The sequence below is a fragment of the Staurois parvus genome, unplaced genomic scaffold, assembly GCF_062004578.1.
Source record: "Staurois parvus isolate SC_StPar_1 unplaced genomic scaffold, SC_StPar_1.0 ptg000691l, whole genome shotgun sequence".
In the NCBI taxonomy this organism is placed as follows: domain Eukaryota; kingdom Metazoa; phylum Chordata; class Amphibia; order Anura; family Ranidae; genus Staurois; species Staurois parvus.
The window spans coordinates 1739924-1755142 of NW_028318487.1; the positions used below are offsets into that span (position 1 = coordinate 1739924).

Below are 15219 nucleotides of genomic sequence, written 5' to 3' on the forward strand. Positions count from 1 at the left end.
GTTTGCATGTTCTCCATGGGTTTCCTCCAAGTACTCCCGTGTCCTTCCACATGCTGGTAGGTTCATTGGCTATGGTCTAAATTGTCCTAGTTTCATCCCTGGCCATGCAGGATCTCCTGCATGGCAGGGGTTGGGGAAAGACCTGGCAACCTACCCTGTAAAATAATTGCTAAGAGAAGAAGTCACTTGCAAGTGACAGTCCATGCAATCAGCAAGGGTCAGATACAACTGAATGAATAGATAGCTAGAGAATGCACATCTAGCATGTAATGCCATATTGTACCGTGGAGTGTGGGTGGTCACCCATGCAGGCTGAGAGAGAATATGTAAACTCTACACAAGCAGTGCCATTGTTGGGATTTGAACCAACAACCCTAGTGCTCCTAGGTAGCAGGGCTAGCCACTGTGCTAAGTAGTTAATTTTTTCTTGAGTTGATGAAAAATAGTTTTGTAGCTAAGACACGAGTAAGTACCATTCCTACACTAGATATAAGTCAATATCACATCAACAAAGCCTATGCTCATAAAGTCATTATTGTTTTATAAATATATGTCCTTATGACCAACTTCTCTTCATAAAACAGACTTAAAATACTTGAGTTGTCGCCATAGCGCTGACTTCACCTCTTTATTTTTTAAACTGTAAATAAAAGGATTTAACATGGGAACCAAAGCCGTGTTGAGCAAAGACAAAAGTTTACTGGACATAAAAGTGCTACTTGGGGTGAAATATTGGCACACAATGGTAGTGTAGTGAAGAGCAACAACTGTTATGTGAGAGGAACACGTGTAGAAAGCTTTAGATCTCCCTGTGGTAGACCTAATTCTCAATATGGTGGTGATGATAAATGAATAGGAGATGAAGGTGAGCAGAAAAGGAGTGAAGGTTGAAAGTAAGATCCCCTCTGTGAAAATCAACAGCTTCAGAATGGAGGTGTCACTGCAGGAAAGGTTCATCAGGGCCACCATATCACAGAAGAAGTGATCAATTGTGTTTGAAGAGTAGCAGGAGAATCTAGACACTATGACCATGGCAGGAAGCATCTGTAGAAGACTAAATGACCAGCAGAATATGGCCAAACCAACAGAGACTCTACCATTCATGACAGTTGAGTAATGCAATGGGTTGCAGATGGCAACATAACGATCGTAGCTCATGGCTGTAAGCAATATAAACTCATTGCCTGATAACCATGAGAACATACATAGCTGTACCATACAGTCATTAAAAGACACCACGTTGTCTCTTATTGCAAAGCTACTTAAGATCTTATGTAGGGTTACTGTCGTAGAAGAGATATTGAGAATGGACAGATTACACAAGAAGAAGTACATGGGAGTGTGAAGCTGAGAATCCAGGCAAACCAGCAGAAGAATGATCACATTGCCACCAATGGTGACGTTATAAATGAGGAGAACCAGGGAGAAGGTCAGGAGCTGCAGTTTAGGGACATCGGAAATTCCTTTAAGAATGAAATAGATCACCATTGTCTCATTTTTCTTAATCATGTTTTTCTTAGTAGGCAGGAAGGGAACAACCTGAATAACTAGTAATTTAACCAAAATACGTCTGGCATTGTATTTTTATTGGAAAAGGGTTTTTTGCCTTAATATTTGGGGATAGCATCAGATTATATCAGGTAAGGGTTGGCCCCAGATAATGACTTTGATAAATTTCGAGAAATAAATTCTGCAAACCCAAATACTGTTTTCTTTAAATTAGCACCAGAAAAGGTATAGAAAAGCCCCACCGAATAGGTATTCTGTAAATTTAAAATAACTTAGATTACCCGTAATAGCCCACAAATGTGAAAGAGGCACCAACAGTAACAGCATACCTTTTGTAAAATAATATATCAGATCAGGTGCAGGCTTTAAATGGAGATCCAGTTTTTAATGAAGACATGACAATGTTTCTAAATGCACTTCAATGCATAGAAAATGTCATATATATGGCTACAAAAAAGAAACTTTGTGGTGTTTAATGACCAGGTAGAATTTAGAAGAAAGCAATGCCATATGACGTGAAGGTCTCGAAGAAGAGGACTATGACACAAATAGGAGTTTCATTATCAGGTATGCATGCCTAAGAAAAACTGTATATCACGGTTCAGCATCTGCACACTATACCTCTGCCGTGGAGTGGTGGCAAGCTTTGCCTATTTACAGGGTCTTGCTGTAGGTTGAGCATTTTATGATCTCCCTAAAGCCTGTAAACAAGTACTTAATTACCTGGATTCCCCGAAGACCACCTTTTGATCGTTAGCAATTATTTACATACTCTAAACCATCTACATTGCTGTTTACAGTACTATATATGATGTACTGAGATGACCTAGCGAAGTAAAATGATGGCCACCACAGCATGAATGATGGCCATCACAGTATGAATAGTTATCAAAGAATTTACTCACCACTCAAGTGGGAATAGGACCATCATGGTTTTGCAAAACTAAAAGCAATAAGAATTTGTACTGTAGAAAATCTAGAAATAGATCTTGGCACTTCTAGTTACTAAGGTGCCACATCCCTAATATAGAACAAAAGATAGTATGGAAGGATGGGATTTTTTTAGGCACCCAAAAACCAGCAAATTAAAAATGTATATTTTATTAGACAATGATTAAAACTGGTATAGTTAATGTAATTGAAGATTTAAAAAAAATATACAAAAAACACCCTGAACTCTGTAGAACAGGGGTGTCAAACTGGTGTAAAACTGTTAGAAACCATGGGGCCCCATGCAGCAAACCTGACAGGGCCCCTCCACCAAAAAAAAATAAAAATGGTTCAGTTATGAATGAACACAGTGAGTGATTGTTACTGATCACTCATTGTGTTCATTCAGGAAAGGACGCGGCTGCTAGATGTGACATCATTAGCGGACCCTTCCCCTGCTTTCCATCCTGAAGGATCCTATTGTGTGCTTATGGTGGAAAGGAAAGAAGAGAAGCCAGCAGCACTGTTTGGGCACACGGGGGCTTGGGGAGCAGGGGGGAACATATGGTGCACAGGGATTGTCTTATGATGCTCCATAACCCCTGACCCTCTGTCTGCATAGTGCTGATTGACCCTGTGCTGATCACATGAACTCTCCCAAGAAAAAAAAACATTCTAACAATACACACCAAACTGATCATGTGCAGCTTGCCCCCAAGGCTCTGTTCTATCAGCAGATGGATTAGGGACAGTAGAAGAAGGGGAGAATCAGAGAAGACAGGATCAAACAGCATTTTTGCACAATGCAGAGGATTAACCCCTTAGGTTCCAGAGTGAGTATAACAAGCATACTTTACTGCATATACAGACTGATTGTACTGTTGTGGGTTTAGTAACACTTTAAGTAATATTCAGGACTAAAATGATTTTTAACCACCTAAATACTGGACTGTTACACCCTCTTCCAGTCCAGGCCATATTTCATTTTTCATCACTGACAATCACTCGGTCATTGAACACTGTATCCAAATGAATTTGTTATCATTTTTGGGGGGCAGATAGAACTTTCTTTTGGTGATATTTAATCACCACTTGGTTTTTTTTTTTACTTTTTTACTATATAACGGAAAAAAGACAGAATTTTTTTTGTCGTGGTTTCTGTTACAAAACTTTGCAAATCAATAATTTTTCTTCATAAATGGTGGCCAACATGTATTCTGTTAAATTTCTTTGGTGAATAAAAGACAAATCATTGTATGTTATTTTAGTCTGTTGAAGATATAGAGCCTACAGGGTATGGTATATGTCAGGGGTGATCAACCTTTTGAAGAGGGGGGCCACTTAAGCGATTTAGTACCTGGTGACAGCCCACAATGAAATGGTTCAGAATTTTGAATCTGGAATAGCATAATGAACATTTTACTCCTGCAACTGCTGAATTCCGGCGGGAGGGAGAAGAGAAGAAGCCGGTTTTCAGCGGTTGAAGGAGGAAAATGAGGAAGATCAGTTCCTGTAAATGCCTTCCCCACCACCCCTTTGTTCAAGTGTAGAACGAATGTGACAGGGAGGCTGCATGGGCCCCCTGAAGCATGGGGAAGGGTTGCCATTGCAACCTCTGATGCAACACCAGTGCTGGAAGAGGTGTGGTAAAAACACATCTGAGCTATGAGGCTTTGCCACCCCACCCCCAAACTGCAAAGTTAATGACCCCCATATAATGCTGCTTTCACACTGATGTGCTACGGTTTAGCTGCGGATTTTCTGCAGGTTAGCTGTGCTTTACGATAGACATCTTTTATATCTTGTAGGGGTGGTGCACTTTCTGAAAGCACGCCAAAACTCCTGCATTCATGTGTCTTGGTGCACTTTCAGAAAGATATAATAGAAGTCTATGGTTCAGTGCAGTTGGTCCACAGGAAAGCTGCAGGTTCACTGCGCTGCACTTGCGGATCAGTGTGAAAGCAGCCCAATAGTTGTTAACCCTATTATAGGTGCTAATACAGGTGAAACTCAAAAAATTAGAATATCGTGCAACAGTTCATTTATTTCAGTAATGCAACTTAAAAGGTGAAACTAATATATGAGAGACTCATTACATGCAAAGTAAGATAGTTCAAGCCGTGATTTGTCATCATTGTGATGATTATGGCTTACAGCTCATGAAAACCCCAAATCCACAATCTCAGAAAATGAGAATATTGTGAAAAGGTGCAATATTCTCGGCTCAAAGTGTCCCACTCTAATCAGATAATTAAGCCATAACACCTGCAAAGGGTTCCTGAGCCTTTAAATGGTCTCTCAGTTTGGTTCAGTAGGAATCACAATCATGGGAAAGACTGCTGACCTGACAGTTGTGCAGAAAACCATCATTGACACCCTCCATAAGGAGGGAAGCCTCAGAAGGTAATTGCAAAAGAAGTTGGATGTTCCCAAAGTGCTGTATCAAAGCACATTAATAGAAAGTTATGTGGAAGGGAAAAGTGTGGAAGAAAAAGGTGCACAAGCAGCAGGGATGACTGCAGCCTGGAGAGGATTGTCAGGAAAAGGCCATTCAAAAGTGTTTGGGACTTTCACAAGGAGTGGACTGAGGCTGGAGTCAGTGCATCAAGAGCCACCACACACAGACGGATCCTGGACATGGGCTTCAAATGTCGTATTCCTCTTGTCAAGCCGCTCCTGAACAACAAGCAACGTCAGAAGCGTCTTACATGGGCTAAAGAAAAACAGACCTGGTCTGTTGCTCAGTGGTCCAAAGTCCTCTTTTCTGATGAGAGCAACGTTTGCATCTCATTTGGAAACCAAGGACCCGGAGTATGGAGGAAGAATGGAGAGGCCCAAGGACCCAGAGTATAGAGGAAGAATGGAGAGGCCCAAGGACCCCGAGTATGGAGGAAGAATGGAGAGGCCCAAGGACCCCGAGTATGGAGGAAGAATGGAGAGGCTCAAGGACCCCGAGTATGGAGGAAGAATGGAGAGGCACACATTGCAAGATGCTTGAAGTCCAGTGTGAAGTTTCCACAGTCTGTGTTGATTTGGGGAGCCATGTCATCTGCTGGTGTTGGTCCACTGTGCTTCATTAAGTCAAGGGTCAACGCAGCCGTCTACCAGGAGATTTTGGAGCACTTCATGCTTCCTTCCACAGTCGAGCTTTATGGGGATGCTGACTTCATTTTCCAGCAGGACTTGGCACCGCCCACACTGCCAAAAGCACCAAAACCTGGTTCAATGACCGTGGGATTACTATGCTTGATTGGCCAGCAAACTCACCTGACCTGAACCCCATAGAGAATCTATGGGGCATTTCCAAGAGAAAGATGAGAGACATGAGACCGAACAATGCAGAAGAGCTAAAGGCCGCTATTGAAGCATCCTGGTCTTCCATAACACCTCAGCAGTGCCACAGGCTGATAGCTTCCATGCCACGCCACATTGAGGCAGTAATTGCTGTAAAAGGGGTCCAAACCAAGTATGGAGTACATATGCATGTTTATACTTTTCAGAGGTCCAATATTGTTCTATGTACAATCCTTGTTTTATTGATTGCATGGAATATTCTCATTTTCTGAGATTGTGGATTTGGGGTTTTCATGAGCTGTAAGCCATAATCATCACAATGATGACAAATCACGGCTTGAACTATCTTACTTTGCATGTAATGAGTCTATCTCATATATTAGTTTCACCTTTTAAGTTGCATTACTGAAATAAATGAACTTTTGCACGATATTCTAATTTATCGAGTTTCACCTGTATGTCCATTGTAAAAGCTATTATGCCCAGTGTATGTGTTGTATAATACACAGACCTTCTTTTTCTCTTCCAGCTTCTGCTGGCATCGCTCTCCAGGCTACCAGAAAGGTCCTCAGAGAAGTGCACTTGGTATCACTCTGCCTCGCACAGGAGCCTGTGCAACAGAGGAAGCATCCGCTTATGCTTGCTACCTCGCTGGCTCAATGCACTCTGATGCGGTGGGCTGCTGGGTAGGCAAGCCCATATTGTTAGCACCTGTGGTAGTGAGCCCTTCTAGGTAGTCAGCTTGGGGCTCCCCAGGGCCTGGAGTCTAAGCCCTAGTCTGCTTCTTCACCAGAGACCCTGATGGTGGGAACCAGGTCACGGCCCCCGGGTACGCCCAGCTGAGGATGTGGAGACCGCTCGTGTGAGCAGAGTACAATGGGAATCCAATAGACCAGTCGAAGTCAGGACAGGTGGAAAACAAGCATAGTCAGAGAATGAAGCCGGGGTCGATACACGAGTATTCAAAGCAGGGTACAGGCAATAGCAACACACATGAGCTCAGACAACTAGGAAGGTGCTCAGGCAAAGTGGCCCAGACTGAGCATGACTTATATAGACAAGCAAACTAGGAGGTGGGCCAGGAAGTGATGGAAGGGAAGGAAATAAAACCCAGAGAACAGCAGACAACGCTGTGACGATCGCGCGGCAGACCCCTGACCTTCTCACCAAACTCGTGACCGAAGGACTAGCCAATCTGAAACCGCGATGTCATGTGCGTAACAATGCCATGCCCAGCTGCACCCTGCACAACGATTTTCCAGCTAATGGACCACAAATCGATATACCGGCAGCCTGAATGCGATTGTTACTGGGTCAGGTTAATTACTCAATTAACCCTTCACACTGCCACCACCTCCTTTTTGTACAGAGAAAGAGGAAACTCAGCAATATCAGCAATAACACTATGATGGTTGAAATAATCGTCTGTATAGCACTGTCACTGCAGACAGGTTATACAGAGGGTTAAACAAACACAGTAGCGCTCTTTTAGAGGCAGGAATACGTAAGTTGCATTAACGAGCTATAGAAACTGTTCAACACTTTCAGAAAGATTTATTACTAAAAGGTCAAAAGGGTGCATTAAAAATATTTACAGAAAAAAGATGTAACCTATATATATATAAATATACAAAGAACAATAGCACAGCAAAGAGGTAACAGAAAGGAGGTTAAAGGGTTGAAGTACTTGCCAATCAGCCTTGGGTTAAGCAGATCAAGTTTCAGAGCAAAAGGGGACATCTCCCAAGTTGGTTCTGATGTTAAATGGGAGTATTCTTCAACTTCTTCTCTTAGGCCTGACAGCCTATTTTGTGGTCCCCCAGCAGGGGGTGTCTCTGAAGCCAAGGACCAATGCCTCATTTGGGGAGGGATTGTCTGGGCGGAGACCCAAACTAGAACCAAAATCTCTCTTAGCTCATATTTTGGCTCATAACTTTTCCTAGGCACAAGTAACATTCCACCCACGGGTAGATTAATATGCAGACGCATCTAAGGAACGGTTAGATATGAAATATGAAATACATAATTGAAGGGTTCAAGAGATGTAATTTTCTGCTTTACTAGGTATTCCAGTCAGGGAGTGTGACCTATCAAACGATTTGTCTGATCGTGAGCAATCTGAAGATAGGCCTGGTTTTTATGTAAGTCTCTCATATTCCAAGATATGAGACATAGGGAAAAAATTGATTTTAAAAGTGTTATCTAGTTCCTTACTCCTCTGCAATGTCTTTGAACTCAGGGGAAGGCCTGGGTTATTTTTTTACAATGTGCCAGATTGCTCAGCTTCCCAGCCAGCCCGGCACCCAGCTCAGAGATGGTTTATAGCTCGGAGCTGTGCCCTGGCCTGCCTATGACACTTCCAACACACACACACTGACCAAATGTCACTGTGACTCTCAGAGAGGGAGGGGGAGAATGAGGGGAGATATGTTTGTATAAGATGGATGATCCTTTGCCAAGATGAAGGTTGGAGCCAAAATGGTTGAACCACGTCCATCTCTGTGGGTATGATTGCTACAGACGCCTATAGGTGAGCATAGACAAACACACATGTGAAAGGAATCAGGAGCAATACTGCAGCAAGGACGTAATAATACACAAACAAGAAACTGCAGGCTAACTTGTGACACATATCACAATCAAAGGGTTGTTAACGCCAGACATGCACTTCCCTAGTTTGAAGTCAAGGGCCACATCAGAGGGCTCCAAGGGCCACATGTTCCCTACAAGTTGAGCACCCCTGGTATGTGTGTTTCAAAATTGATCATTAATCCTAATGTACTGACTGCCTATCTCATTTCTTTAAGCACTAAAATGTCAAGACAGTACAAACCCCCCCCCCCCCCCAAATGACCTCTTTTGGAAAATACACAGTCCGTGGTATTTAATGGCACGGCGTGGCATGGCGAGATTTTTGAAGTTGTAATTTTTGTCACAATTTTTTGGAAAATGAATAATTAAATAAATTTTCTTCACAAAGTTGCCATTTTAACAAGTCACACACAACATAGGAATACTTACAGTTACACACCAAACGCATTCTGCTACTTCTCCCAAGTATGAGGATACCACATATCTGGCACATTTTCACAACCTAGGTGCATACAGGGGCTCAAAATCCAAGGAGCACCTTTGGGCTTTTAAGGAGCGCAAATTATGCATTTCATTTCCTGGCTACTTATCACTTTTTTTGGGACCCTGGAGCACCAGGACAGTGGAAAACCCACACAATGATCTCATTTTGGTAAGCAAACACTCCTAGGGATTTTTTGAAAGGCACAGTGAGTCTTTTAAAAATGTATTTTTTTTGCCACAAGTTTTTGTAAAATGCAGGAAAGAAAATTATTTTTTTAACACAAAGTTATCAATTAATTAAGATATTTCTAACATACATCATAGAATATATATAGAATTACACCCCAAAACACATTCGGCTACTCCTCCCAAGTATGGCGATACAACACGAGTGAGACTTTTTTAATGTTTGTACTGATTATGTTCTGGAAATTTTATCTTGTACTTCTCAAAAATTAACCCCTTTATTTAGTAAGAGGAATGGCGATTTTTTTTGAACCTGTAATTTTTTGTAACAATTTTTCAGAAAACGAAGATATTAAAGGGGAACTTCAGTCTCTTTAGAAAAATAATACAAATAAGCAGCTACAAATATTGTAGCTGCTGAATTTTAATAAACAGACACTTACCAGCTCAGGGATCTAGCACAGTCTTCATCGAGGCCAGTTCTTCTAAAGTCTTTGGGTCCCTGGTGCCTCCATCATGACTGTGGAAAGTTGACTTTTTGCAGTTTCACAGCCGGCTCCCAACTGCAAATGCACAAGACGTGCTACACTTTCTGAATTGTCCTGCAGTCTCCTGGTATGTGTGACATGTCCCAGAAAGTTGCAGGTGGGGGAAAAGGAGTAGAGAACTTCCGCTCATCTTTTCTAGGCAAGAAGAGCAGACATAGGAGCTCCTACCTGTCTGAAATAAGTACCTGATGCTTGAAAAAAAAGGTTCAGGTGCTCGGAAGAGGAAGATCAGCAGAGCTTCTTTTTTAAAGTGAAGTTCCACTTTATATATAATTTGTTCTTTTTCACAAAGTTTTAATTTTAACAAGTTATTTTTCACACAGCATAGGCATTACACCCCAAAACACATCCTACTACTCCTGAGTATGGAGTATAGAGGGGCTCAAAATCCAAAAAGCTCCCTTAGGCTTTCAAGGAGCCCTGTCCCTGAAGTGCCAGGACAGAAGGAACACCTATAAAATGACCACATTTTGGAAAACAAATACCTCAATATATTTTCTGAAGGGCATAGTGAGTTTTTTGAAAATGCAGGAAAGAAAATGAAAATTTATTTTTTACACAAAATTGTCAATTAATAGGATACTTCTAACACACAGCATAGGCATACATAGAATTACATCCCAAACACATAAGACTTTCACAATCTAATCACATAAAGAGGCCCAAAATCCAAGGAGCACCATCAGGCTTCTTAAGGGCATAATTTATGCATCTAATTTCCTGACTACCTTTCACCATTCAGACAGGGAAACAAAAAAAAAAGAGACAGAGTTACAATACTTCACAGTAATCAGCAGCTGCCAGCTGCTGAGGGGAACAGTCTGAAGGGAACACTGGAAGGAGTGGCAGCTCCACTGGTACACTGGTCCCAGACACCCAGCATCTTCCTCTGTCCTTTCTTCTTCCCCCTCTGCCACCTTTCCCCTCAGTGACAAATCAAGCTTCTCTATCTTGGCAGTCCAATGGACGTGTCTGGGTTTGGTGGTTGCCAGGAAAACGATACTTGTCTGACTGCATTGTACCAAGTGAAAAGTTTGGTGGAGGGGGGATTATTGTGTGAGGTTGTTTTTCAGGGGTTGGGCTTGGCCCCTTAGTTCCACTGAAGGGAACTCTTAAGGCGTCATCATACCAAGACATTTTGGACAATTTCATGTTCCCAACTTTGTGGGAACAGTTTGGGGATGGACTCTTCCTGTTCCAACAAGACTGGGAACCAGGCCTTCTCATCCGACGTCATTGCCTGACCTCATAAATGTGCTTCTGGAAGAATGGTCAAACAATCCTCCCATAGACACCCTCCTAAACCTTGTGGACAGCCCTCCCAGAAGAGTTGAATTTGTTATAGCTGCAAAGGATGGGCCAACTCAATACTGAACCCTACGGACTAAGAATGGGATGCCATTAAAGTTTATATGTGTTGAAAGGCAGGCAGCCCAATACTATTGGCAATATAGTTGTATATATATATATATATATATATATATATATATATATATATATATATAAAAGAAAATTGGATTGCTGCACATAAAAAACTTTTATTGTTGAAAAATCACCATACAAAAGGGTGATCCAAAAAAATGGACAAAGCCATACATCATAGCGTTCAACAAACATTTTTGGGCTATTATGTTAACGACCCAAAGGGCACTATATATGGCCTTTGGGAGGGCCTGATTGCTATGCACTGTGATTGATCATCATTGTGCGCTCCACCTATATTGCTGCTTTATATATATATATATATATACATATACCATGTTTCCCCAAAAATAAGACACTGTCTTATATTAATTTTAGGTTAAAAAAATGCACTAGGACTTATTTTCTGGTAGGTCTTATTTTTATTGACACCCCCTCTGACGATCCCCGCAGTAGTCCGATCCATTATCCTCCCCAATCCGTAGATCCGATCCATCCTGCAGGGATCGTCAGCTTGCAACCTAACTGATCTCTCCACCATGTCCACAAAAAGGTACGTTTTAAAGCAAGCCCCCCTCTCTCTCTCTGCTTTCTCTCTCTCTCTCTCTCTCTCTCTCTGCCCCCCCCTCTCTCTCTCTCTGACCTCTCTCTCCCAGCCCCCCTCTCTCTCAGCCCCCTCTCTCTCAGCCCTCTCTCTCTCTGCCCCTCTCTCTCTCTGCCTTCTCTCTCCCTCTGCCTTCTCTCTCTCTGCTCTCTCTCTGCCCCCCCCTCTCTCTCTGCCTTCTCTCTCCCTCTGCCTTCTCTCTCTCTCTCTGCTCTCTCCCTGCCCCCCCCTCTCTGCCTTCTCTCTCCCCCATCTCTCTGCCTTCTCTCTCTCTCCCCCCTCTCTCTCTGCCCTCTCTCTGCCTTCTCTCTCTCTCTCCCCTCTCTGCCCTCTCTCCCCCCTCTCTTTCGCTTCCTTCTCTCTCTTCTCTCTCTCTGCCCTCTTTCTCCCCCCCTCCTCCTTAATGAAGCTGCAGAGCTGTCACCAGGGTCGGAAAGTTACACTGACCTGCTGCATACTCTGCCCGCCCCTCCAGCACTCCATCTTCAGCACCATGGCAGGTATGTGGACCCGCCCCGCTGCTGAAACTCCGAGGAGGAGAGGTGTCTGCAGTGCCTGCCTCACTGTCCGTCCCCCCAATGCCTGCTTATTTCAGAAGCGGCACATTCAAGGATGGACTGAGCCTCTCATGGGGCCCTGCAGTGACCCTGGGTCCTTGGGCAGTGCCCGAATGCTCAGTTCTCCCCTGGTGGAGGTAGGTCTTATTTTTGGGGGAGGGCTTATATTAGCGGTACGTCAAAAAGTACTGCTAGGGCTTACTTTCGGGGTAGCTCTTATTTTCGGGGAAACACGGTATATATTTATATATTTATATATATACTGTATATATACTAAATGGTCATATACAATAACAATCTCAGTCAAGACCATTTTTTCAACCACTTTCTTAAGAATACCCTTTATGATTCTCTAAATTGTTCCACCAATCCATCAGTTTATATATGATACACGGACAGCCACAAGTGGTTAATGGTAAACAGTTTACAGAGCTTCTTCATCAGTTTAGACATAGAGTACCTTGGTCAGTCAAGATCTCAGATTGGACCTTTCTTCTTGTGAACATCTGAAATAACTCCCGTGTGATGACCTTGGAGGAGATATTTCTTTAAGACACCGCCTCAGGATATCTGGTGACAAAGTCAAGGACCACTAAAATGTACAATGTATTAGTGTCTTATAGCTGACTAGATTAAGGGACCTACGAAGTCCATGGCTATACGATTAAAGGGCAACTTGATTATTGGAAGTGGTACCAGCAGCCTCCGAAAATGGGGTTGCCAGGTAATATTTGATAAGCTGGGCAGAACTTTAGTATCCTAATGGTTTCTCACTTTCCAAGATTTCAAATTTGTAGTGATACATAGACCTAAGAGAGAGTCTGCCCTTTTAGACATTGAATCTGTGCTGAAGCTAAGCACACTTCTGCTTATGTTTTAATACTATGGATTGTACTGACAAATAAAGTGGATTTTTAGTTTATAGATCTGTGAGGCGGATGCTTGTTTTTTCCGCTGATCTTGACAATTGGTGGAGAATGCGGGCAGTGAGAGAAGTGCAGGCCAGTTCCATATCCTGGAATAAATCTGTACAGGCTTTAAAGGCATCAGAAAAAGCAATAAATCAACTTATTAAACAATTAGCACTGATTCATATGCAGGCACGGGCATGCCATGAACAAGAACAGGTGTCCACCACACAATTAGAAAAAGACAGATGGACGGGGATTTGAGCTGAAGCCTGTCTTTCATTTATCTTACAATGTAGTTGAATACAGCGCGTGGTGGTACCAGTCTACTATATTATATCTTGAAGCTAGATATGCGCTATCTCTGCCAGCACCTGAATACAGAGTGTAAACCTGGGAGATTGATACTACAGGTTTGGAGCTTTGCCGGTCTGTTATGGTACCAGGAAGTCACAGCTGACTTTCCACATCCAAGATGTTGGCGCAGAAGACAAGAAGACCAGTGAAGAACTGGCCTGGTGAGTAGTGATGTCCTTGATGTTCCAGTTGAATGTAAGTTCGGTGAACACACGACCGGTAAGGGCATTCACCGCGCCCCACAATGCACTGCCAGAGCGCAGTGCATTGTGATTGGCCAAAGCGATGCACCTGACCACATATTGGCCAATCACAGCACAACTGGGCGGAGCTAGCGATGACATCTTCGCTAGCTCCGCCCAATAGTTTACATCTGATAGGCAAATGTCAGATAGCGGCGAGTGCTCAGCAGGTGTGGACAGGTGTGTTGTTTTTTTTTTTTTTTGGCGAATCAGCGTCATCATGACAATGCTGGACGCCATGATTGACAATGGATTACAATGATGTAAACATTTTTCTGGCTTTTTTTTTTTAACTTTTTTGGTGAATGGGTAGGGGTACTATGTACCCCATACTCATTCACAAGGGGGCTGGGATCTGGGGGCCCTCTTTTACAGGGGGCTTCCAGTTCTGATAAGTCACCCCCCACAGACCACCACAACCATAGCACAGGGTTGTGGGGAAGAGGCCCTTGTACTCATCAACATGGGGACAATGGTTTTTTTGGGGGGAAGCCCTCCCTACCCCAAAGCAGCCCTACCATGTTGAGGGCATGCGGCCTGGTACGTTTCAGGAGGGGGGAGTGTTCGCTCATCCCCCCTTTACCTGGCCTGCCATGCTTGTGCTTGGATCAAAGGTCTAGTAGGAATTTAGGGGGGACCCCATGCTTTTTCCCCTATTAAAAATCTTAACAGACCTTGTCAGAAAAGGGATATCCAAGTACACAGAGACCCTGGATTGAGGAACTATGCCTGTGGCTGGATTTCAGGTGTGCACGTACAAATGAATATGCATGCACGAACGAACGCACTTGTGCATGCATGAGTGCACATTGGCACCAGGAGGGCTATTTATGCCGCACTATGGCATGGAGTCCTTGCCGCTTGGTCTGCTACATTCCCTGAAGCATCTGATACCTGTTTCTGTGTTGACTTCCTGCTACCGACTTGATCTACCTCTTACCCTGCCTGAACGCTGCTTGTACCAACCCCTAGCTTGTCTCTGGATTTCGACTTTGCCTGCTCCTTCTGTTTATCCTCCCATCTGTCTACTGTTACCGACCCTGGCCTGAGCTTCACTATTCGTCTGCCTGCTGTATTGTACTCTGATCTGCCTGTCAGTTGCTGACTCGGGCTGCCTGACCCTGCTCTCCTGCATCTGAACCTGCTGTCTTGTGCCTGCCTTCTGTTCTGGTCTTCCACCAGCACAACCTGCTCAACAGCAACGCACCTCCTGCTTGTCAGCGAGCACAGCCGTTCTGCAAAACACAGCCTTCTCTTTAGCAAAGCCCACATCCTGCAATGGATAACCAGTCAGGCACTGCCCACTCCGAGCTCAGGCACTGCTGTCACTTTATGCAAATGGGGAAACAGAAAAAGGGGCGCACCGATCTAGTGCATTATCGTTTAAAATATTTATTGAAGTAATAAAGTAAGTATCATACTCACAATAGACATAAAAACACAGGCATGTCAAACTGAACAAGATGTATGATTCAAACAACATCTGAGTCCATAAGATGGAACCCTGGATGACCAACTGGCTAATGTGTTTCGAGGACACAACCACTTCCTCAGAGCCCAGGGTTCCATCTTATGGACTCAGATGTT

The 15219-nt window shown here is 43.4% G+C and overlaps 1 protein-coding gene across 1 annotated transcript; it reads right to left on the minus strand.

Annotated features, from left to right (window-relative positions):
- Window positions 1-573: 573 nt before the first annotated feature.
- LOC149446773 (olfactory receptor 6C1-like) lies at window positions 574-1509 on the minus strand. Its single transcript, XM_089652719.1, has one exon. It carries the CDS (start codon window positions 1507-1509, stop codon window positions 574-576), a length of 936 nt encoding a protein of 311 aa, XP_089508845.1.
- Window positions 1510-15219: the final 13710 nt, after the last annotated feature.

Bases quoted from the DNA above. Each gene is read 5' to 3' on its own strand.
- LOC149446773 (XM_089652719.1), bottom strand. From the start codon at position 1,509: ATGATTAAGAAAAATGAGACAATGGTGATCTATTTCATTCTTAAAGGA.